Source organism: Andrographis paniculata, unplaced genomic scaffold (genome assembly GCF_009805555.1).
Source record: "Andrographis paniculata isolate CXL003 unplaced genomic scaffold, ASM980555v1 Contig80END, whole genome shotgun sequence".
Lineage (NCBI taxonomy): Eukaryota > Viridiplantae > Streptophyta > Magnoliopsida > Lamiales > Acanthaceae > Andrographis > Andrographis paniculata.
In genome coordinates, this window is record NW_026137618.1 from 3,910,822 (window position 1) to 3,934,496 (window position 23,675).

The 23,675-nt window shown below is 32.9% G+C and overlaps 2 protein-coding genes across 2 annotated transcripts; one reads left to right on the top strand and one right to left on the bottom strand.

Moving 5' to 3' along the window:
- Positions 1–3,182: 3,182 nt before the first annotated feature.
- On the bottom strand, positions 3,183–6,257 carry LOC127240983 (putative late blight resistance protein homolog R1B-16). Its single transcript, XM_051259857.1, has 4 exons — positions 6,051–6,257; positions 5,140–5,931; positions 4,431–5,054; positions 3,183–4,064 (listed from the first exon to the last, which is right to left on the bottom strand). Exons 1-4 carry the CDS (start codon positions 6,255–6,257, stop codon positions 3,183–3,185), a joined length of 2,505 nt encoding a protein of 834 aa, XP_051115814.1.
- Positions 6,258–14,330: 8,073 nt separating this feature from the next.
- On the top strand, positions 14,331–23,542 carry LOC127241058 (uncharacterized). Its single transcript, XM_051259948.1, has 12 exons — positions 14,331–14,639; positions 14,717–14,845; positions 16,040–16,234; positions 17,096–17,143; positions 17,222–17,350; positions 20,242–20,366; positions 20,472–20,582; positions 21,531–21,639; positions 21,757–21,875; positions 22,601–22,754; positions 22,888–23,032; positions 23,137–23,542. The coding sequence occupies exons 1-12, from the start codon at positions 14,523–14,525 to the stop codon at positions 23,193–23,195; spliced, it is 1,440 nt and encodes a 479-aa protein (XP_051115905.1). The 5' UTR covers positions 14,331–14,522; the 3' UTR covers positions 23,196–23,542.
- The last annotated feature ends 133 nt before the right edge of the window (positions 23,543–23,675 follow it).

The following is a 23,675-nucleotide window of genomic DNA, read 5'->3' on the forward strand; positions in this document are numbered from 1 at the left end:
AAGAATTGAGTGTTATAGGAGCACAGAAGAAAATTAATATTCATTATTTTCTCACCAATTTAAAATATCAAATTTTAGTTCTCTATTTTCATTATTTTTCTTAAAAATTTTATGAAGATCATTACCATTATCTTTGTGGTAAAATTTTTTATACTCCCTCCATTCTATATTCATTTGTTTTTTTTTACGTAATTTTAGATATATTAGTATTATATTTGGATGTAGTATGAATAAAGTAAATGACTAGAATAACGTTGTTAGTATGTGTCTAATATATTATAAGTTGTAAGGGTATTTGTAATGTTACGTAGATAGTACCATTACTAAAAAAAAATAAATACTAGACGGACTAAAATGGAAAAATAGATATTTTATTATGGGATAGAGGGAGTATATAGATCCCATATTTTTCAACGCATCATTTAATGCAAAATTATCATCAAGTCCCAAATTTGACAACTTTTATTTTTTCTTGCTCATTATTTTTCTTTTAGTCATAATAATTGGTTGTTTGTAATCAATATATGTAACATATAATTCATTCATCTTCAACTATTTTTATAATTGAGTTAGCCAACCCAACATCATTTACACTAGACAATATAAGTTTCATCAATTTCAACTTGTATCGAGAATCAACAACAATAACCAGAAATATTATCTTATTCGTCTTATTTGATTTTCCCCAATATTTGTCATTTTTTAAAATATTTTTGGTCATTTCATTTAATTCATCATTGTTATATTATATAAAAATCTTCAATAAAATATGTACTTTATAAATCCCATAAAGAAAAAAGTTAGAAGTAATTTATAAAGACCTAGAAATTTTACAAGTTATCTCATAGAAAATCATCAAAAACTTTAGCATCGTTTCTGTCTTCATCCAATCATTCTTACTAGGTATTCTATCATTAGATTTAAGATGAATTCTATACATTGGATCTGAGACATCAAATCTAGAAAAACTTCATCGAATGCAAATGCAATTGATGCTTCCAACATCAAATATGTTAAGTTCCATCTGGTAGGAACATCGAAGTACAACAAACTCTTACTTGATATATTTTCTACTTTACCACATTATTTAAACTTGTTCAATCTAGATCTCGAGTACCTAACATTATTTTCTTCACAAACACTAAATTGAATATATAACCAATGCTTCTCATGTGCATATAGTTATAATTTTTTATGTTTTTTCCCATCTGATTGATAGCTTCTATTTATAGCACATTAATACAAATTCGAAACTATGTGATTAATTATACTAATAATATACACAATATAATATTTTTTGAGGAAAAAAATGTGGTGAAAATATTTTCAAAAAAACTCAACGGCGCATGTTTGGTTGCTAGCCCTATTTTCTATTGGATTGCTCTACATAGCTTAAGTATGAATCATCCCATTTAGGTTTTTAACTGATCATTGGTCATTGATTCTTTGTTCATATATTTTCTTGTGCTCATTGTGTATATTTATTTTTTGAGCAATCTCTTTCTATCTTAAGATTATTTTTTCTCTACATAATCGAGTCCTTTATCTTCAGGTGGTGTAAAATTGATATTGGCTTTAATTAATAATTCTTTTCGCTCTATAATTCCGAATAATTAGTGAGATTGGATAACCTTAAGGTGAATTTAGTATAGAAAATAGAATAGTAGAGAAACGAATAGAGAATTTTATTAAGAGAGAGTTTCAATGAAATGGAAATTTGTAGAAAAATATTGCTGATCTGCTTAGTAAGTAATATTTTTTTTTTTTGTTTGAACAACAATTTAAATACCATATTTTGTAAAATCAAAATAGTGTGACTTCTCTGTCGGGCCTAATTTACAAGGTATTAGGTTCGGTCGGGGTTTATCCAGTGCGCATTTTCGAATAGCAGCTGCGGGTTTCAGCTCATAAAAAAAAATAGTGTGTTTCTAAAATCCCCAATAAATTTATGTTTGATTAAAAATAAATAATGAAATTTAAAGTGAATGTAATTTTAAAATCCATGAAGGATTTTTCAGTAATAAACAACCCCTATTATTTTTAAATCTCATTCTCATTCATTTCACATTTTACTATTATACATTCCTATCCAACAAAAAAAATCATTTTTTTAATAATATATGTATATATATTTATATTTTAAATTATTTTATTGGTTCTATAAAAATATAATATTTTATTTGAATATACCTTTACAAATATATATAATTATTTATAATCATTATTTTTATTTATATTTATTTATATTATTAATAGTATTTTAAATAAATTAATAATTTAAATTTATTTGACTGGTATTAATTTTTTATTTTAGTTTAAAGTGTTTTTTTAATTAGATATGATAAAGAGTATCGATAATGTAAAAAATAATATAATATATTAAATTATTGTATTTTTTAGTATAGAAATTATATATTATATATTCTCTATAAATCTACATATATTATACTGTTTAATATTAATTGAAAATCGTATTAAATTTTTTTATTAGAACACACACAATTTGGTGAAAAAATAAATAAAGTTTTAAAAAACATGGATGTAAAATTTAATTTATTGCAATAAATAAAAATCTGTGAAAGGATAATTATGTCATTTAAAATATAAAAAATTCAAATCATTCAATTAATCTACAAATCAAAGTGGATTTGGAAAATATAAATGCACATTGTTTTACCAACCAAACATAGGATTACAAATTCATCAATAAATCCTATCACAGGTAAATCCTAACTTAAAATCTCAATCCCATAAAAAAACACAACCCTTTACTGAATAATTTTTTGGAAATCTTCCTTCAACACTTACAATTATTATTTTCCCGGTGATACCAATTTAACAAGTTAAAAGACACAAAACAATTACTCCCTCTGTCCCATAACAAGGTATCCATTTACTCTTTGCGTGTTGATATTTGAATAATAATTATTATATCAAAATATATTACAAATCAACAGAAAACGACAAAAATATTTATATTAGTGTCTTATAATGCTAATATAATATAATGACATTTGTACAAAAATTATGCAAATATAATAGATATTTTTAATGTTAAGTACAATGACGCCAAAATTCAAATTGATACCTTATTATGGGACAGAGGGAATATAATAATAAGTCCTCAAAAGTACCTTAGATATATATACCAACCAACATCTAGCCTACTCATTATCTTCATATTAATCTTCATCTTCACCTTCAAAGTCATCATCTTCGTCTTCATCTTCATCTTTGTCTTTGTCTTCATCTTTATTTTCATTGTCGCCTTCAGACTCGTCATCTTCATCTTCATCTGTGTCCTCAACTATATCTTCAGAGACTTCAATCTTGAGGATATCATTTCCCATGCTTTGTTGTTCCTCTAATATTTGGTATGCCGAATCCGCAGCTGACTTACTGCAACAATTTAATTGAATTTCGCGCAATGTCGGTATATCTCCAACACCTGAAGGGATTTCTTCCAATGAAGGTAAGTTAGACAGTAAAAGCATCTCAAGAACAGGATAATGGTTTCGATCAGCTCTCCAATGTACTAAATCACTACCAACAATCATAAAAAATTTTAATCGAAGAAATTCGCCTTCGGTTGAATTCCACTCAGAGCCTTCTGAAGTATCCCACAATATAAGAATTTCAAGATTGGGTAATGAACCAACCATTGACATACCACTCCAAGGAATTCTGCATCTCTTCAGAAACAATAATTTGAGGGAATTCGGAAAGCCAATGTTCTGCAATGTATTGTCGACTACTAGTCTTTCGAGTTTCTGTAATCCGGCAAGATTACTCAAAAAAGTATTCGACACTACCATACGCTTATCATACTTTATTTGTAGTTCCTTCAAATTTGGGATTCGACTGAGAATCTCATCAGTGAGCTCAAAATTCCTTACACAGCTAAGGATTTGCAGATTCTTGAGAATGAAGAAATCTTTCTCTTCGACACGAGCATTTGGAGGCTTTGGAAATGCAAAATCCTTGAAGTGAATAATTCTAAGTTGCGGCAGCTCCCATATTTCAGATGGTAAAATCTTCATCTTTGACTCCTTAAATATCAGACTCTGAAGGTTCCATAGCAAATGTAGCGTCGAAGGAGATATAAACTATGGAGGCTTATATATGGAAATGGAGACACATCGTAATTTAGTGTGTTGCACAAGTGAATCATCATCGATGACCTTCAAAAATCTTAGTCCCTTTGTATATGAATAAGCCGCTTTACAATCGTGACAAATATGAGGATTAAGAACAAATGGAGAAAGATTTATTCGATCTTCATCTCTAACTAGACCTCCACATTGGAAACAAACTCTTCTCTCATATTGTAGATTGATGTTTTGAACTCTTGGAGAACACAAAAAATTGTCTTTTTTAGATACACTAATGCATAGGTCTCGCAAAAGATCATGAATTCCGCATGTTTGTACTTCCCTTGTACCTTCATCTTGTTCACGCCCGAAAAGTAGATTTCTATCAATAAGATCCTTCAAGTATTCCTCTGCATGTTCTTCCAAACTTTTATCTTCTTTCATTATTATGAAACCTTCGTCGACCCATGATCGGATTAGATTGGAGACTTCAATTTCAGCATCTTCGCGAAAAGCTCTCATGTAGAGAAAACACGGCTTGAGGCTCTCATGTTCTTCCGAATCATTCTCTTGAAGCTCATCCTCTTCATCATAAATGATCCGCTTGCCCCGAAATGACCTGGACCAATAGGGAAATCCCAATTCATTGGGACTTTCGATACAATCAAATAGAAAGCCCCAAGGGCGCCATATTCTAGGAGCCCAAACTATGTGATTGAAGAAATCCTCCTCTATCTGTTGCGGGTCGAGGGCTCTTTCCCCCTCCCCTTCTTCAAACTCCGATTCGTATTTTTCATAGAGAAATCTCTGATCAAAGATGGAACAAGATCCATTTTGCATCATATCTAAGGGATTCTTCGGTTCGGGTCGAAGAAGCAATGGAACTCGATCATTATCAAACGGACTGCAATCTTTCAGAGCGCCTTCTACTTCGAATAGGCCATGAACTAGATCCGAATCATTCTCAATATATAGGCAGATTATTATAACTCAAGAGTAATATATTCAAACAATGCTCGCCATTGCTTGCATTTCCAATGGAACTTACATTTTCCGCAACTGATTCCCAATATTCTTTATTCATGCCAGACTTTGCAAGTAGTCCTCCTATAACAGTAATTTGCAAAGGAAGCCCTCTACAATTTTCGACAATCACCCTTCCGATTTGCTCCAATTCTGGATGTGAAAATTTTTCTTTTCCAAATATAGTTTGGCAAAATAAACTCCAACTTGTATTTGTATCAAGAAATGTCATTGGATACGGGTCGTGAGAGGCTAATGAACCGGCTACTTGTGATAGCCTAGTGGTCACAAGAATCCGACTTCCATTACCATTATCCGGAAAGAACCTCCTTAAATCATACCAAGCTTGAAGAGTCCATATGTCATCCATTACAATTAAGTATCTTCTGCCATAGAGTTCCTTGCGCAATATTTCCCCAGGCCCATCTGAATTTCCACCATGTCTTTCTACTTTTCCGTCATTGATAAGACCAAGAAGGATCTCATCGACGCTATACTCCTGAGAAATTGTAATCCAAAGGCGCACATCAAAGCGTTCCATGGAATATTTATCTTCATAAAGTTTTTTAGCAAGAGTAGTTTTGCCAATACCTCCCATGCCGACAATTGGGATGATTTGGAGATTGCCTTCATATCTAGCTAGCTCACCCTTAATATTGAACATGTGTTCTTCAAGTCCAACAATCACATTCTTTCCAATGGAGGATGCAGCTGTCGAAGAACCATCAGCAGGAACAGAAACTCTAGTTTGTTTTTCAACCACAACCTCGTCCACGACCTCTTCAACCATCGATAACTTCCTCTTGATATAGTCAACCTTTCGATCATAGTGTCCAAATCTTTATCGAATGATCCCGCGCCCATATCACTACTTTCTCCCTTTTGAAGTTGACTCACAACATGTAAGTCAAAAATTTCTTCGACCTCCAAACTAACTTCAGATATTTTCCTCCAAAGATCTCCAGCCTTCTGGCTTTTACTTCTGTGGTTCACTTCAAGGATTTTCAACAAGAAATTGACACCTTCTTGGAGAGATTTAATCCTTTTTATGTCGACATGAAGGCGACGAAGCTGAGCACGGTAATGAACGTTGTCGAGGACATGAGTAAGAGAAACCAATGATGCATAAGCAGCTACAGCCATTTCTTTGTACCTTAACTTTAATCTGAGCTCTTACAGGCAGCTGTAGAAACTGAAATCCGCAGCTAATATGGATATATTTTTGTACCAGTGTTGGAGAAACAGTTTCTGGTTCAGTTTTCGTTGGATGAACAGATCCAAACTGAATTATTTTATGACAATTACAATTTTTTGAAGAAATAATACAATAAAATCTTTTAATGCCACTAGCTGCAAAAGCATCTTTGGTTTTTAAAGATTGAAATATTTTATTGGTTAGGTCTGTGTGAAAATGAATTGGTCTAAGTAGGAGATTCTCATCTAATAAATTTATTTTTTGTTTTAAGTGTGGTGTTTTCGGATTTTATTTTTATTTTTAATAGAAAATATAATTTTTTAATGTAATTTTTAAATATACTAATTAAATATGTTACTTGAAATAAAAAATAAGTTAAAACAATAATGAAGTGTTTGATATATATATATATTTTTCAATACTTACTCACAGTCACTCATGGACCGTCGAGAATTTTATCCAATTCAAACATATATGCACACACTCGGAATCGAACTCAGGATCTAACCTTCTAGCAAGGGATGTCTCGCTGTTTGAGACTAATTTCCAAAGATCATAATGAATCCGGGTAGATCTATTATTTTGACTCATTCAAATAGGGTCGGGTTTCTTTATTCGATATCCGCCACCCGGTTTCCCTATCGGTAGATATGGGAGATCCGCCAAGTGATATCACGAAGCTGCAATCGCAATCGGCTAAGGCACGCCTGTAGGGTCCAGTGGCCGGACGACGATGAAATCAACACTATGTTACACCTCGAGTCAGTCTCGATCCATAGAGGAAGAAGGTCGCGCTCCACCGCTAGGTTCATGCATGTCGGATTGAGTTTGGGTTTGGATCCAAGTTGAGATGGAAATTTTAAAAATTAAAAGGTTATTAAGATTATATTGGCTTTTATCGGGTATATCTAGAATTAGATCGGGTATAGTTGTGTCTAGATATAATCGAGTTGGATTCAAATCTAATGATATGTATTATAATCGGGTATTGTGTGTAGGCACCTAACTCATTGTCATCTCTATTACATTTCAACAGTTTATCAATTAATTACAGTAGTGTTTTCATTAAAAAGTAAATTGGCATAGGATAATATTAAGTGAAATTCGTTAAAAAGTGTTCGACAATTAGCTGTTTGTTACATGATTCAATTAACTGTATTTCCTTATTCAATTAGTTGGTTTGATTAGCTTAATTATGCATATTACCGAATAATTTCCGGAAATCGTTGTCTCCATCTTCAACTCTTCCTTCAGACACCTTGTCTTCATCTTCAGAATCATCAAGACATAAATCTCGACGGTGTCATTGTTCCTCTAATATCTGGTATGCCGAATCCACAATAGACTTACTGCAATTTCGCAAAAGAGTTTTATGACAGTGTTGGTATATCTCCAACACCTGAAGGGATGTCTTCCAACAAAGGTAAGTTAGACACTAAAAGCTCTCCAATGTACTAAATCACTACCAACAATCATAAAATATTTTAGTCGAAGAAATTCTCCTTCAGTTGGATTCAACTCAGAGTCTTCTGCAGTAAACATCAAGGCAAGAAATTAAAGATTGAGTATCGAACCAATAGAGCCATTTGTCACGGGCTGACATTCCTGCCCCTGGTTCTCGGCCATAGTCCCATGTGTGCGAGCCCCTGTCCTGTATGGTTGACTAATGACCCATATCTTGGTGCAGGTACGTGTTTCGTATGATTCTCCCATACTCTATGGTATATCCCGGACGTATTGCGCATAGGGGACGGCTGGGCGTGGCCTAGGCGCCGGGCGTGTCAGCTTCTGAACACGTTACACATTCCAAGCTATTCTGCATCTCAATAGAGCCAACTCTTTTAAGTGAATTCGAAAAGCCAATGTTCTGCAATGTATTATGGACCGGTAATGATTCAAGTTTCTGTAATCTGGAAAGATTAGACAATGAAGTATTTCACCCCCTCGTACACTTATTATACTATCTTAGTCCACAGCCAATCTATTTATTTACTTTTTGCATGTGAACATTTTAATATTAATTATTATATCAAATCAAGGAAAACTATAAAAATACTAGTGTCTTGTAATACTCATGTAATGATATTTGTAAAAAAAGATTTATACAAATATAAGAACATTTTTTTAATGTTAAAAATAATGACGGCCAAATGCAAATGAGTAGATTGACGGTGAATGAAGATAGTAATTAATTACAAGTTTCTTCAAATTAGGGAATCCACCGAGAATCTCCTCGGTGAGTTCAAAAATCCTTGCAGTGTAAGGCTTTATAGATTCTTCAGAATAACGAAATCTTTCTCTTCGTCATGAGCATTAGGAGGGTTAGGCAATGACACTTGTTCGGCTTTAATAACTCAAAGTTGTGGCATCTCTCATATCACTAAAAAAAAATAGTATATTTGTAACGGAATTCCGTTCCTAAAGTTCACGTAGCTAATGTAATTCCATCTCAAATTCCGTCTCTAATATCATTAGTAACGGAAAAAGTAGATTTAACAACGAAAAAATCTTGTTACAAAATTGATATTTTTTTGTAGTGTTTCAGATTCTAAAACTACGATATTTGAATCAAATATCTGAGTTTGAAGGTCCCATACATAGAAAATGCAGAGTCGAAGGAGATATAAACTTCGGAGGTTTATAGGTAATATATTCAAACAATGTTCGTCATCACTTGCATTACCAAAAGAAGTCACATTTTCAGCTGCTAATTCCCAATATATTCTTTCTTCATGCGAGGCTTTGCAAGTAGTCCTCCTATAACAGTTATTTGTAAAAGAAGTCCACCGAAATTTCTAACAATAATTCCTCTTCCAATTTGCTCCAATTCTTGATATGAACAATTTTCTTCTCCAAATACAGTTTGACAAAATAAAGTCTAACTTGTATCTGTGTCTAGAAATCTGTCGTATAGCGTCTTGCGCAACACTTTCCCAGGTCCATCTGATCTTCCATCATGTCTTTCAACTTTTCCATCATTTATAAGACCAAGGAGGATCTCATCAACACTAAGCAAAATGTGAACATCAAATCGTTCGATGACATATTTATCTTCATACGCTCTTTTAGCAAGAGGAAAGTCTTGCCAATACCCCTATGCCGACAATCGGGATGATTTGGAGATTTTTATCATATCTAGCTAGCTTACCCTTAATCTTGGTCACACGTTCGTCGAGTATTCTTTTTCTAATGAAGGATGCTGCAGTTGAAGAAACACCAGCAGGAACAGAAGCTCTGGTTTCTTTTTCTACCACTGCCTCTTCAACCATCGACAGCTCTCTCTCAATATAGTCAATCTTTTGGATCATGGTGTCCAAATCTTCGTCGAATGATCCAGTGCCTATATCACTACTTTCTCCCTGAGATTCCTTCTGAAGTTGACTCACAACATGTGAGTCAAAAATTTCTTCGACCTCCAAACTAACTTCGGATATTTTCCTCCAAAGATCTCCAGCCTTCTGGCTTTTACTTTTGTGGCACACTTCAAGAAATTCTAACAAGAAATTGACACCTTCCTGAAGAGATACAATCCAATTTATGTCCACACGAAGGCGACGAAGTTGAGAACAGTAGTGAATGTTGTCGAGGAGATGAGTAAGAGAAACTAACGACACATAAGCACCAATAGCCATCTCTCGAACGCTCTGAAATTTAAACTCTTACAGCTACAAGCATCTGAAGACAACAAATCTGCAGCTACTATGAATTTATTTTATTTTGTGTTAAGGGGTCAAGGTTGAAGATTCTAGCATAAGAAATCTATTTTAAATGTAAACATTGAAACTAACTAAATTTAGACACCTGAGTTCCACTGACAATTAATAATACACTAACTAAATATCTTAAGATTATTTAGAAATAACAACAAAGATATAATGTTAAATGGTTTACTCCCTTTGTCCACCAAAAGTATGCTAAAAAAATTTGGGGCATGGAGATTAAGAAAAATAATATTTTAATGTTAGTTTTGTACTTTTGTTGAGAAAAAAAGGTATAATTGGAAGGTTTGTTGAATTGAAAAAAGATATAATATAGATTGAGTGTAAAAAAATAATGACATAAGTGTAAATTAATGTGAAAATGAGTAAAAATTTAAAAATAAATAGTACTTTTTTACTTGAAAATGGTATAGGAACATACTAAAATGGTAAAATAAGCACAGTTTTGATGGACAGAGAAAATATATATCTAGCAATACTTCAATCTAGTTCGGTGCTTGATTTGTATTAAAATTATCGCAAATACAAGAAGGGAAGAAGTAAATTTACTAATCGAAAAGACAAAGCCTATTGAAGGATGAAAAAAAAAAAAAGAAAAAAGAAGAGGATAAAACATGAACAACATCAAAGAGGGAAGTGTTTGTATCAATAATTGAACAAAATTATTGGGGGGAAAGTATATAATGGGTGTGTTTGTTTGGGGAATTGGATCTTAAATTCATTATTCATCTCATTTTTTTCCTCCAAAATCATCAAATCAAACACTTATTCTTCATTTTTTATATTATACTATTAAAAATCAATTTTACATTCAAAACATCACATCAACACCTATTTATATTACATCATACAACTATTCAAATCTAAAATTTTTACTATTCAAATCCCAACTCAAAATTCAAACCCCCAACAAACACACCCAATGTAAAAATCACAAATTGTGCTGCTCAAAGTATTGAATAACCCTTTGAGTAGTAAATTTTGATGGAAATAAAATACAATAACAAATGGTGTATATATATATATATATATGGTAGGAAAGCTGGTGTTGCTGCAGGTTATATTTCTGATTTTTCTTGCATGATTTTTTTTTCATCAAGTTGTCAAAAGCCCTCTAAAGAGATTGAAGTTTGATGGAGATGATTTTTTTGCTTCCTGGAAATTTATTTTGCAGAACTTCCCAAACATCATTTGCTTTATGTTTGTTAAAAATTTGGGGATAAATTGTTTTGCTTACACCTTGTTTTAAATATCAAGTTGTTCGTTGCATCCTTCTTCAAAATTTCTTATTGCTTTTTGTTGAATTATTTTAAATATTTAGTTGTAGATTTAGCAGATTTATATTTAGATTTGATCTTATTATTAGAGATCGTAAGTCTATCGAGTCTGTTTTGTATTGTTTATATATATATATATATATATACAGTCTTTTTATTTTGATGATCAAATGAAATAATTTTATTATTTTTCCCCAAAATTTCCAATATTTTTTAGTTGTGCATGCTCCTTATGTAGGTATAGGATAATCATCTTCAATGAGTTATGGAATTATCCTAGAATAAATTAACCCAATAAAAAAAGTGATCTTTTTTTTTTATAAAAATTATAAATTATATACTATGTTTTTTAAGATTATATTTTAGTACAATTTCTTTAAAAATTGTAAAAATAAAATAATTTAACAATAAATTAAATTTAACTTTTGTAAAATTGATATAATATAATTTTTAAAAATTATAAAAATTAAATAATAAAAAAAATTAAAAAGAAAATATACTGCAATATTATTTCTCTCAATATAAAATAGACATATAAAAACAGAAAAATAAAAATGATTTATTTCTCAAATTTTATTTCTTTAACTCAAGCAAACAAGATAAATGAGACCATTGTCATCTTTCTAACCTCATTTTTCTATACTAAACACATCATTCGAGTAGTTGTAGGAAGTTCATCTAGATATAGATTGGGGTTTGGGAAAGTTAATCACAAGAAAGATAGAGAGGAAAAAGAAAAGAGAGGGGGAGGTTTTTGGGTGATTCCGATGGTTTTCCGGGGGTTTTTGGGTGAGTACTGGTGAGGTTTAAAAGCCTTTTCGATGGCAGATTCCGGTAGGTGTCGAGACTTAGAGTGAGGATCCGACTTCCAACCTTGAGGTGTGGATACCGGGGGCCATTTTGCACCAAAGGTCTGAGACGTTGCGGGAGAAAAGATGGAGAGAAAGAAGATCGATATTCCTTGGTTTGATCAGTTCCCGGAGCTATTGTCGGATGACCGGAGAAGATGGTTGGAGATTCAGTTTACCGCCGGAGTCATCGTGGTCGTAATTAATTTCGAGTGAAATGAGAATTGAATCCGAAAATGGAAAAACTAAACAACGGCCATGGAATTTACAATTGATTTCAATTGCTTAATTTTTAGTGTATTTGATTTGATAGTCCATTTTTCTGAAAATTTATAAATATATACATATGTATATATATATATACCTTAAATCATTTCCATCTCGAATCATTGAATTTTTAGGAATGCTAGAAACTACTAATTATTGTTCAAATTTTCACATTATGTGCACATAATGTGACGGTTCATTCTAATTTCTGATATGACTAGCATATCATTCTCATAGACAAGTTTATCCAATATCAAATATTGATCAAACCCACCATGCCTCAGGTCACCTGTCACACATGGTTCCTCTACTGTGACTTTTCTGTCGGGTTTGGTTTACAGAGTATTAGATTCGGCCGGGAATTTATCCAATGCGCACTTTCGGGTAGCGGCTGCGAATTCCCACGTCATAAAAAATATATATATATATATATTGATCAATCTTTTAACGGCTGCGGATTCCACGTCATAAAAAAAAAATATTGATCAATCTTTGGAGGAGGATTTCCAATTCTAGATTTATATTTTTTTCTTCGGACTATAATTAGTAACTCGACAAAAGTAAGAATACTACAGCTATAAAAATTGCATAACACAATTTTATGTGATCTTCCATTTTTCTCTTTCTATGTTTGAGTGGCGTATCTTGCAATAAAAATAAAAATATATATAATAAGATACCACAAAAATATACCAATAGAATTACAAATGGGTATTACCCGTAGATGCAATTGTTCGTGTATTACTAGCTCATGAATTTCTTTAAAAAACAAAAGGGCATGTGAATACCAAAATTTAAAATAAATAAATAAATAAATAAAAAAAAATTTTGCTGAACAGAAAGATATAACAATAAAAATTAAAATCAAAGTGAAAATAAAATTTTAAAATAATAGAAATATTCTATTATTAAAAAGTCCTTCATTTACATAATCTCAAACTTTTTTTTAAAAAAATATCTCTTTCTTTATTTTAAAATCAAACATCATTCATTAAAATTTTAAAATTCAAACACCTTCAAATCATCTCCAACTCCAAAACCAAGACATAAGACAAAATAAATAATGCATAGTGGACATAAAAGAAAAAAAAATAAAAAATAAAAAATCCACAAACATAGGGACAATTACCTTTGCAGAAAATTACCATAGTAACCGTGGCAACTCGCCCCTTTATTTATTACCTTGAATAGCAAGAAGTAAACAAAATTTAACCAAATTTAACGACACTGATACACAGCATAGCGAGAGTCCACCGTAAGGTTGGTAATTCGTGTTTTGGGATTGTGTTTATGTCGGATTGAGCCATGGAATTAACAAAAATACTGTTAATCCGAACTTGAAATTTGACCTGAAACTCTAAACTAGAACACGACATAAATTCTTTCAGGTCGAGTTCAAATTGACCTAAATTAATTTCAGATCACTCGAAATCCGAACAAATTCAACACGAACCGAAACAAAACAGACCTGAAAACTTAAAAAAAAATTAAATTAATCGTTAAAAAAATTCATTTTTATTTTTATTTTTTATATTATTTTATATTTAAAATAATATAAATAGTATATAGTAAAATAATAATAATAATAAATAATTTCAAGTACACCCGAAACACGGAATTTGAAATCTAGACCTGATTTTTATATTTTGAATTATCAGGTCAATCCGAAATAACGACCCGAGCACAAACACAAAATTTTTTTTGTTCAATCAAATTTTTTGCAAACCCAAACTACCCAAACCCCAACTTAAAAATTTTCAGGTTAATAGGGATCGAATTTTTTGGGTCGGGTTTAATTTTAACGCCTTAGTCCATGGGGATGCCAAACCAACCCTGCCCCGCCCTTCCCCTGATTTTACTTTATTGCACTTTGTCTTTTCATTACATCGATTGTGTCGCAGCCATGCGCAGACCATTCTCATCCACCGAACACTACACTACACTCTACACACATAAACAGAGATATATATATATATATATAATATACCTCTCTTAATTCACAACCATGCACGACACTGATTTTCTTCCATAGCCAAATCAAGCTTAATTTGGAATTTTCTTTTCTAGTCGGAATCGGAATTCCAATCCCAATCGCCACCGCCATGCTGCCTAGTCTCGACTTGAGAGACATCCAAGACAAGCTCTCTGCTCACTTGAGTCCTTGGCACCGTTCCTTTCAATTCTGGACTCGCGCCGCCGATATCTACACAGGCTACAAAGTAATAATTTCTTTCCATACCATTTCCTTTTATTTTCTAGGGCTTTCGATCTTCTAAGGGGAATGGGATGGGGTCAGGTGTTCCAAGTCCGGGTGAATTTCGAGCGAGATGCGGGGAAGAGGGAGGCAATGTGGGAGAAGCAGCACGAGCTTGCCGCAGAAAAGATATACTCCATGTGTTCTGACCTCGGGGGCTTCTTCCTCAAGGTTTTTTTGCTCGACTCACTTCATTACTGCTTTCAATTTTTTGATTTTAGGGCTTTTTTTTTTTTTTTTTTTTTTTTTTCTCGATAATTTATTCCCTTTTCTGTGCACAATTTAGGTTGATTCTTTGCGTGCTCCAGGGTTTGGTTGATTGCCTCAATTATTTCCTTTTATTGCTATTTTAAGTTTGCAAATTTAGTTACGTGCTAAATTGGAGAAATTTATCACGGTCAAATGATTTGATTTTATCAACACATTCTTATGTCTATTAAAATGGTTTAGTGTGTTTGTTTGGAGGTTTGTAATTTAGTTTGGGATTTGAATATAAAAAGTTTTGAATTGAATAGTGGTAGGATGTTATACACTTATACTAATACATTTTGAATATAAAATTATTTTTTAGTATAATATTAAAAATAAAAAGTAAAAGTTTGATTTGATATTTTTTGAAAAAAAAATGGTAAATAGTAGAAATTTTGGAAAGTTTGATAAGAGAACACATATGTATGAATATTATATATGTATTTTTATTCCATTCAACGGTATAATCTTGAAAACTACTTTATTAATCACAGTTAGATTACAGAAATCAATTGGTTGTTTGGTTTTGATTTGAACTTGAGTGTTAGTTTAAATAATATTTGACGTGATGTTTTGTGATAGAAAATAGTGTATTTTTATTGGAAATTGTATGAGTTGAATAGTGGTGTTTTCATTTTGAAATGAAAACAAAATTTCCCTTTTAAGTTATATAGAATAATTTAAGTCTGATTTAAATTTATATGAAGTGATGCAACTGAACTTGGTCATTTTTAGTTATCTTATAGAAGCCTTTATAAAAAGAAACTCTTGTTTGCGGTCGAAATAATTGAATACAGAATGATACAGCCTTATCAATTTAAGCTTTTAAAGGAGGTGGTTGTTTCGTAGAGATTTATGAAAAAGAATTATACATGCACACGAGGGGTGTGTTGAAGAATTAAAGCCATTGCCTTTTGATTGTGCGGGTTATTTAATAGGAGAATGTGGCTGGAAATTTATAATATCTCGGATATTGTATCCAGTGATTGTGGTTTTGTTTTGTTACATGTTATGTTATGTATTGTTTTTTATTTTATTTTATTCTTTTATGGTGGAGAATATTCTGTGAGTGAATCGGAATTGGCAATTCTTCCGATTAATTTTTTATTCCTAAAGGTTGCTCAAATCATTGGGAAGCCGGACTTAGCTCCAGCGGCATGGGTCAGAAGGCTGGTCACATTGTGTGACCAAGCTCCTGCTACACCGTACCATGTGATCAAGGTTGTGCTGGAGAAGGAGCTGGGTCAAAGTGTGGACAAACTATTCGAAAGATTTGATACTAATCCTCTTGGTTCTGCGTCGATTGCACAGGTATTATCACATGTGTACACTGACTGAAAGGTATTGATGATTTTGTTTGAGCAAATTAGAACTTGGAATTATAATAGGTGCACGATTTTGTCTTTCTGGTAAAAAGAAATCGGCCCTGTGTACTCTGATTAAGAGGTATTCATGCTTTTGTTTGAGCAAATTAGAACTTGAAATTGTAATAGGTACACGATTTTGTCTTTCTGGTAAAAAGAAATCGGTTTGTCCCTTTATTAAGAAGATTTTACTCCAGTTTTCCTCCAGTTTTACGTACGTAGCATGTATTGAGTAATGTAATATGTAGCTTATTAGAGAAGGGGGTTGCAAATAATTCTTTTAAGCATTTCCTTCCTTAGGTATTGCTTTTGATGGTATTTGATTTATGGATCTTTAGGATAGAAGAAACTTGATTTTCATACAGAGAGGTTGAGGAGATTGAGGGGAAAGTAAAATTTTCTCTCCATTAGAGAATCACCGGATGCTTATTTTTCCATCTGTATTTATTTCTATAGAAATAATTCAAAACTGAAGTTCCATTTTGTTTTTTCATGATTTTGGTGCTTTGTTGTACTTGAACAAAAAGGTGTATGAGCTTTTATGTTTATCTTTAATTTTATTTTACTTTAGTTTCTTTTGCATTTTGTTACTGTTCCTAATGTTTGTAAATCAGATGTTATAAGGATTTGGAATGTGTAATATGTGAATTGTAAGTTTCTTCTATCTAGTTATGGTTATATAACTTGTTCTTTCTGAATCTCGATCTACTACAATATCTTGGAACATGTTTGATCTTTTGGTTGTGTGCATCCTTTTTGACTTTGATGGATTATCAAAATTTTGCTGCGACTGCCTGTGTGTAATCAGGTTCATCGAGCACGACTTAGAGGTGATAAACATGATGTGGTTGTAAAGGTAAGAGTAATTGACTGCCAATTTTCTAGTCCTGATGTGTATCAAAATTTTTAAGGGCTAATATAATTGTCATTGCAGATTCAGCATCCAGGTGTTCAGGATTTGATGATGACTGACATTCACAACTTGCAAGCATTTGCTTTATATATGCAAAAGACGGATGTGAAATTTGATCTATACTCTGTGACCAAGGAAATGGAGAAACAGGTTCTGTTTGTTGCTTAGTTGCTTTATAGCTTTTTGTATTCATATTCAAATCTGCAATTATAGCTACTTGAAAAATTTCCACTTACGAACTTTTTTTTTTTTTTTTTTTTTTTTTTTTTTTATGTTTATGTTTACCCCACATAAAGCTTTCTGTTCTAATAATCAAAGTTAAAATATCCTTTACTTTTCCTCTTCACTAGGATCTGTGATATGATCCTGTGATGTAATCCAACAAGTGGAAACAAAATATTATGAATTGTTCTGTAATCCAAAAAAAAAAAAAAACAAATCCTTTTCTGTTCTAATAATCAAAATTAAAATATCGTTTGCTATTCCTCTTCACTGGGATCTCTGATATGATTCCTTGTGATGTAATCCAACAAGTGGAAACAAAATATTAATGAATTGTTTCATTTTTATCTGATTTTTTGTGTCAGTTGTCTTATATTTTCACATCATGTCATAAATTCTGCCATTTTTGTTTTTTCTTATTTCCTCATGATGTGTGTTGGATATTCTCAATTTGGATGTTAATAAGATACTTTCCAACTACTTGACATGAATTCACAGAAGGAAGCTAACACATTATCCTCTATATTTGTCCTTATTTATTTATTTATTGGTGGAAAGAAAGAATTTTTTAAATAGTAGAAGAGAGAATGATTACAGAAGGATCATAGGGTCCAGATAATAGATGTAAAGCTGAATCATAGGCCTAAACCTTGTCTATATTTTGCAACGAAATCTGCAACTGCAAGACTGTTTGCATTGTGAGAGATGTGATGGAAGGTGATTTAGGGGCATTAGGAGATGTTAAGGTGTAGCTTGTTGATGTCAGCATTCATCTTCAATCAAGCACATGTTTCGAATTGAATTCTACAGTAATTTGAGGTAGAGGGCCAATATGTACTAGAATAATGTGTTCAAGGACTTGAACAATGACTATGAGTTCAGCATCATTTGAGTCTGCTGATCCAATATGTTATGATAGGATGAATCGTATATGACTAAAATGGTCCCAGATAACTGCTCTGACACCCGATGGCCCTGGCTGTCCATAAGCCAAACCATTTGAGTTAATTTTCTACCACCCTCGGAGAGGGGCTATCCAAGAAATGATGGATAAACCCTAGGCTTCTTGGCCTGCTTACAGGACATGTCTTGGAGATTATTTACGAAAGAAGAGGAAAAACATCAGTGTTGGAAACATGTGCCCAATACCAATCTCTGACCAAAAGATAGGTCTTAAATAGGATCCAATCCGATGAAAAGTGCTCATTGTTAAATGACCCTATCGAAACCTTTATAGATCTACTGAAGGATGATCTTGAGAGTTCTATGCCATATTTTGATGTTGGTGGACTTGTTGGCAAGGGCGTGCCATTCAAGAAAAAATTCCTCATCGGAAGATAGCTGAACCCAAGAAATGTTCCAAAGATGTAGAAAGTGGTCCCATTCCAATCTGAGACTAACTAAGAAACGTGCAAGAACAAACAGGAGGTTGATTTTTTAAGAAGCCTGCGAAGAGGGCATAAACTATTGGAAATCGAGCAACCTAGAGATGATAGAACATCCTTGCTAGAAGGTCACTTCTAGCTAGCTTCTATAAGAAGGTATTGATATGATGAGGAGCTTTCTTTGCACAGATAATCAGGTCAGGAAAGCAAACTTGAGAATGTTGGGAATCTAAGAACCAATGGAAGGACCACCGACTACACAAACCATCGGAATTCTAAATTATTCTGTCTGCGCTATTTTCTAAAAAAATGCTTGATTTTAGCACGATTTGGAAGTCTTCCCAAACCTTCTATTCCCAATAAAAGGATTCAGGCGCAACTTGATTTCCAATTTCCAAATTCCATTGTTCTAGAAGCCGAAATCTTGTATAGACCTTGATATTTGGTTGGCCAATGAAAACATGCAGGCAAGTGCATATTTTTAAAGGTTGTGAAGCCAATGATCAAGGATCATCTCAAAACCTTAGAGTTTTACCAACACCACTCTAGCACCTGAAATGTTTCACTTTAGAGCAATCCTACACCTGAAATGTTTTTGTTTGAGAGTGATCTCACACTTACGAATTATTGCCCTATGACTATATGGACTTTTGTCAATTAGTTTGAATGGCCAAATGAGGGATTTATACTTTCCACCGAGTCACCGACAACTTTCCTCCACATAGCTCCCGGAACCTCCATGCCCATTTGAAAGAAATGCTTCATTTAAGTGAGAAAGTTAAAACCAATATCTCGGAAGCTTCCTTTCTTGCATAGAGAGTTGCAACTAGTTAGTTACATTTTTCTATCCAATGGAATATCCCTTAATGCAACTGTAGAATTTGCATTCAAGACATAGGATTTGTCAAGGAATCCTAGATAAAGACTAGAAGTGGAACGGTAGATTTGTCAAAATTGACTGAACAAGTGAAGCTTGGTCGCTAAAAGAAAAAGGTTTGGCTTTCCAACACTTAGTCTCAATCCACTTTTCAAGGATCAGGTTCGAGTTCTTCTTTTCACTGACCGTTGCCCCCATGTAAATGGGATGCTACAGACAACACATTGATTGTTTCGGCTGAAGGTTAGACATAATTGACCTTGTACTAACGGGTATCTTATCATCCTGATTGTCTTATCCTTGTCTCTTTCTGAATTAATTTCTCTGATTTCCCAATTGGGTGATGCTTGTTAATGACAAGAAATAGATAAGTGTTGTTAAAATATTTGCATCTTTTTTCATTTTATTTTCTACTCAGTTGAAGTAATGCTTTCTGAGCTTACCATCTTTTCTATTTTCTTTTCTGTCCCTTGTACCTTTTTAAATTTTTTTTCCTTGTTTCTTTTGTGGTTTCCATTGCAATGTTGATTGATGTTTTCTTTGTTTTTCCTTAAAAGATCGGATATGAGTTTAACTTTCTAAGAGAGGCTGATGCAATGGAGAAAATCCACCGTTTCCTATCTGAAAATAACAAGAAATCCCCAGTTTTAGTACCAAAAGTGATGCGAAATATGTTCACAAGGTAAAATAGTTGCCATCTCCTTTCATTAATGTCTACATTCTAAAGATAAATCTTGATTTTCATATAGTTGAGAATGCTAATTCTGGATATTTTGCAAAATGATAGGCGGGTTTTAGTAATGGAGTATATGGATGGAATCCCAATTCTGAAACTTGGAGATGAGATAGCAAAGAGAGGCATAAATCCTGGTGGTAAGGTAGCAGCAGCTGCAAAGCAGTAAGCCCCTACAACCAACCCATAGTGTATGATATCTTCTTGATTTGCTCTCTTTGTGCTTTATAAACTTGATTGCCATTAGCAAGAATGTCTGATAGCAATTCATTGCCAATAGACTCTTATCTAATCACTTTCTTCTCCTTTGTACATTTTCTAGTTTGTTGGATTCATGTATCTTCACTATTAAAACTTCACTGTGCCTCACAAGGCTTTTTGGTATTGTGGTTGCTAAAATTCTGTTTTGGATGCATCAATTGAATGAATCATAGTGTCTTATATCACTTCTGAAACATAACTGGAGATGATGGATCATGGAATGCTGTAGAGACAAAGTACTTGGGTTCATTTCTGAAACATGTTTATGCCATGGATCATGGCATAAACATTGGTTTATAAATAAATTCCTTTTAAGTTCTGTTTATTCTTTATTTTTCCAGTTATCTCTTTGTGATTGAATATGCTATTGATTTAATTTCTGAGTTTACTTGAAACTCCAATTCCTTTCATAAATTATCTTAATGAACGGAAAGAATGTTTATTAATTGATTGCTGTATGCTGCTTTATCAATCTAAATTGGCTCCCATTCTCTCATATGAAAAATAAATTGCAAGTCAAAGCCTCTTTATATGTTTCAGATATCTACTTATTTGTCATCGAGAAATGACGCTTATCTAAGGGCCGTAAATCCACACTGTACAACTATTAAGGAAGTAAAACAGAACAGTGTTTGTAAGGTCGCCTAATTAACTTTAAACACTTGTGTGCTCTTTTGTCATCTCCTTCACAATATTCATCTTTTTGTTCAAATATTAATGAGACTTCTTTCATGTGTTCCATCCTTCAACTTTTTATTTTTTAAATTTTTAATTTCTATTTACTTTGTCATGGACAGTTGTGTTCGCACCTCTCAAGGATTTATTACCTCATTCTGTATTTTTTAATCACAGGAATATCCTTAAAAGTTTGACACTTGCATATGGGCAGATGATACTGGAGAGCGGTTTCTTTCATGCAGATCCTCATCCTGGGAACATTTTGATCTGTAAAGGTTCTGAGGTAATTCCTTTTCCAATAGATGCAGCCTAATGTCTTGTGCCATTTCCTTCCCAAGTCGTTAGCATAGTTGTTACAGCTAGTTCCTCAATAGGATACGATCTCGTTGTACTAAATTAGGTGGCATTGCTTGATTACGGACAAGTGAAGGATCTTCCTGAGAACCTGAGGCTAGGATATGCTAATCTGGTGCTTGCTATGGCAGATAATGATCCTATAAAGGCATCTGAGAGCTACAGGTTTATATTGCTCGTCTGTTCTCTTGTAATATCTTACATTGAGCTATAAAACACCAACATAATAGAGCACTTAGTTATGGAACTGCATTTGATGTGGGTGAATTGCCAATTAATGTAGTCAATATTCCCTTTTCTCAAGGAGTATAGTTGGAACAAAAAACTTGTGCAGTTATCTCATGTTACGATGGAATAATAGAAAATGGCCGAAAGTTCATCCTAAGATTCAATTGAGATCAGTCTTTTGTATACACTAATGACATCCTCAATGGCAAACAAACATTAATAAAGCCCTTCCACTTTGTAGTCTGTAACGCTTGAAATTTGGGTTTTTGGTTCTGTAGCTTTTGCCTTCGCCAAATACATAATTATGGATTATGGTCTAATCATATTCTTGTTATATTATAAATATTTCATGTGCATTTCTATTTTAATTGCATGTATTCCAAACAGTATGCATGATTTTTGTTCAAAAATTTGTTTAATCTTTCATCAGGAAGAGATAGAAGCTAGGTCTTTGCTTTTGGTCCGCTTAAAAGCTTCAAAATCATGGATGAATGGCTTAAAAGCATAATTCGGTTGTTTAAGATACCTTAGTATTACTATTCTCCAACACAATCTAATCACAATCACCACTGATCAACAAAGCATGAATATTAGAGTTGATTTCTTGTGTATCCATGAACTATAGATGTTTGGTACATCTGTGATGCCTTATTTTGATTTAGGGAGCTCGGTATAGACACATTAATCAGCTGCAAGGACGAACAGAAAGAGATGCTTAAATTAGCTCAAACAATGTTCGACACAAAGCTACCTCCTGGTGTGAAAATGTTGCAACCTTTCTCTGAGGAATCTTCACTTGAGAAAATTGCAATCAAGGTACACACACATATAATATATATGAACACAAACAAATGTTTACAGCATCTGGTTTGCTTCTGAATGATTTGGGTTGTGCTTTTTATGCATTATTGCCTGAATATTATATTAATGCTCTGGTTATTATTTATAGGCATTCCCAGAAGAACTGTTCTCTGTTCTTCGGACAGTTCATTTACTGCGTGGACTCAGCGTTGGACTTGGGATTAACTACTCGTGCGCTGAGCAGTGGAGACCCATTGCAGAAGAAGCTCTGTATCGAGCAGGCAGACTCACAGGTCAGATTTCATAATTCTTAAGTGAATACAAATACTTCAATGCAACATTACACATCTTCCATGGTTAACATGACATATGTCATCGAACTTAAACTATGTATCAGATCAAGAACTCAGAAGAGGGCGAAAACAAGGTATATTCAGACGGATGTTTGGTAAGTGACCAAGTTTTGAAAGGCAATCTTAGATGTATCTTCTAAACCATAAAAGCTTTTTCTGATGGTCTAATTCTATAAGATCATCATTGATTCATTGGGATGATGCAATTTTTGGCCTCGGCTGATTGTTTGATTCTATGTAATTTCTCCAAGTGATACATTTCTTTAAGTTTCAGTGTTTGGATGATTTGATTCTATTATTTGATCGGAGTAATTACATCACATGTATATATTATCTATGCAAATAAACCTTCTATTTACACTCCTCTTGTTATTGTAGCTATTACTTACAGATATTAGAGTAGATCATGTGTTGAATTTTATAGAATGGTAATACAACATATATTTGACGTGTATAAAATATGTCAGATGACAGGGACGGTTGGGGTGCTTATTACCGTCAATCAACACATGGTAATAGTACATACAATACCAGTTGGAATTAAAACAATATGTTGTGAATTATTATAGTGCTGCTGTCAATT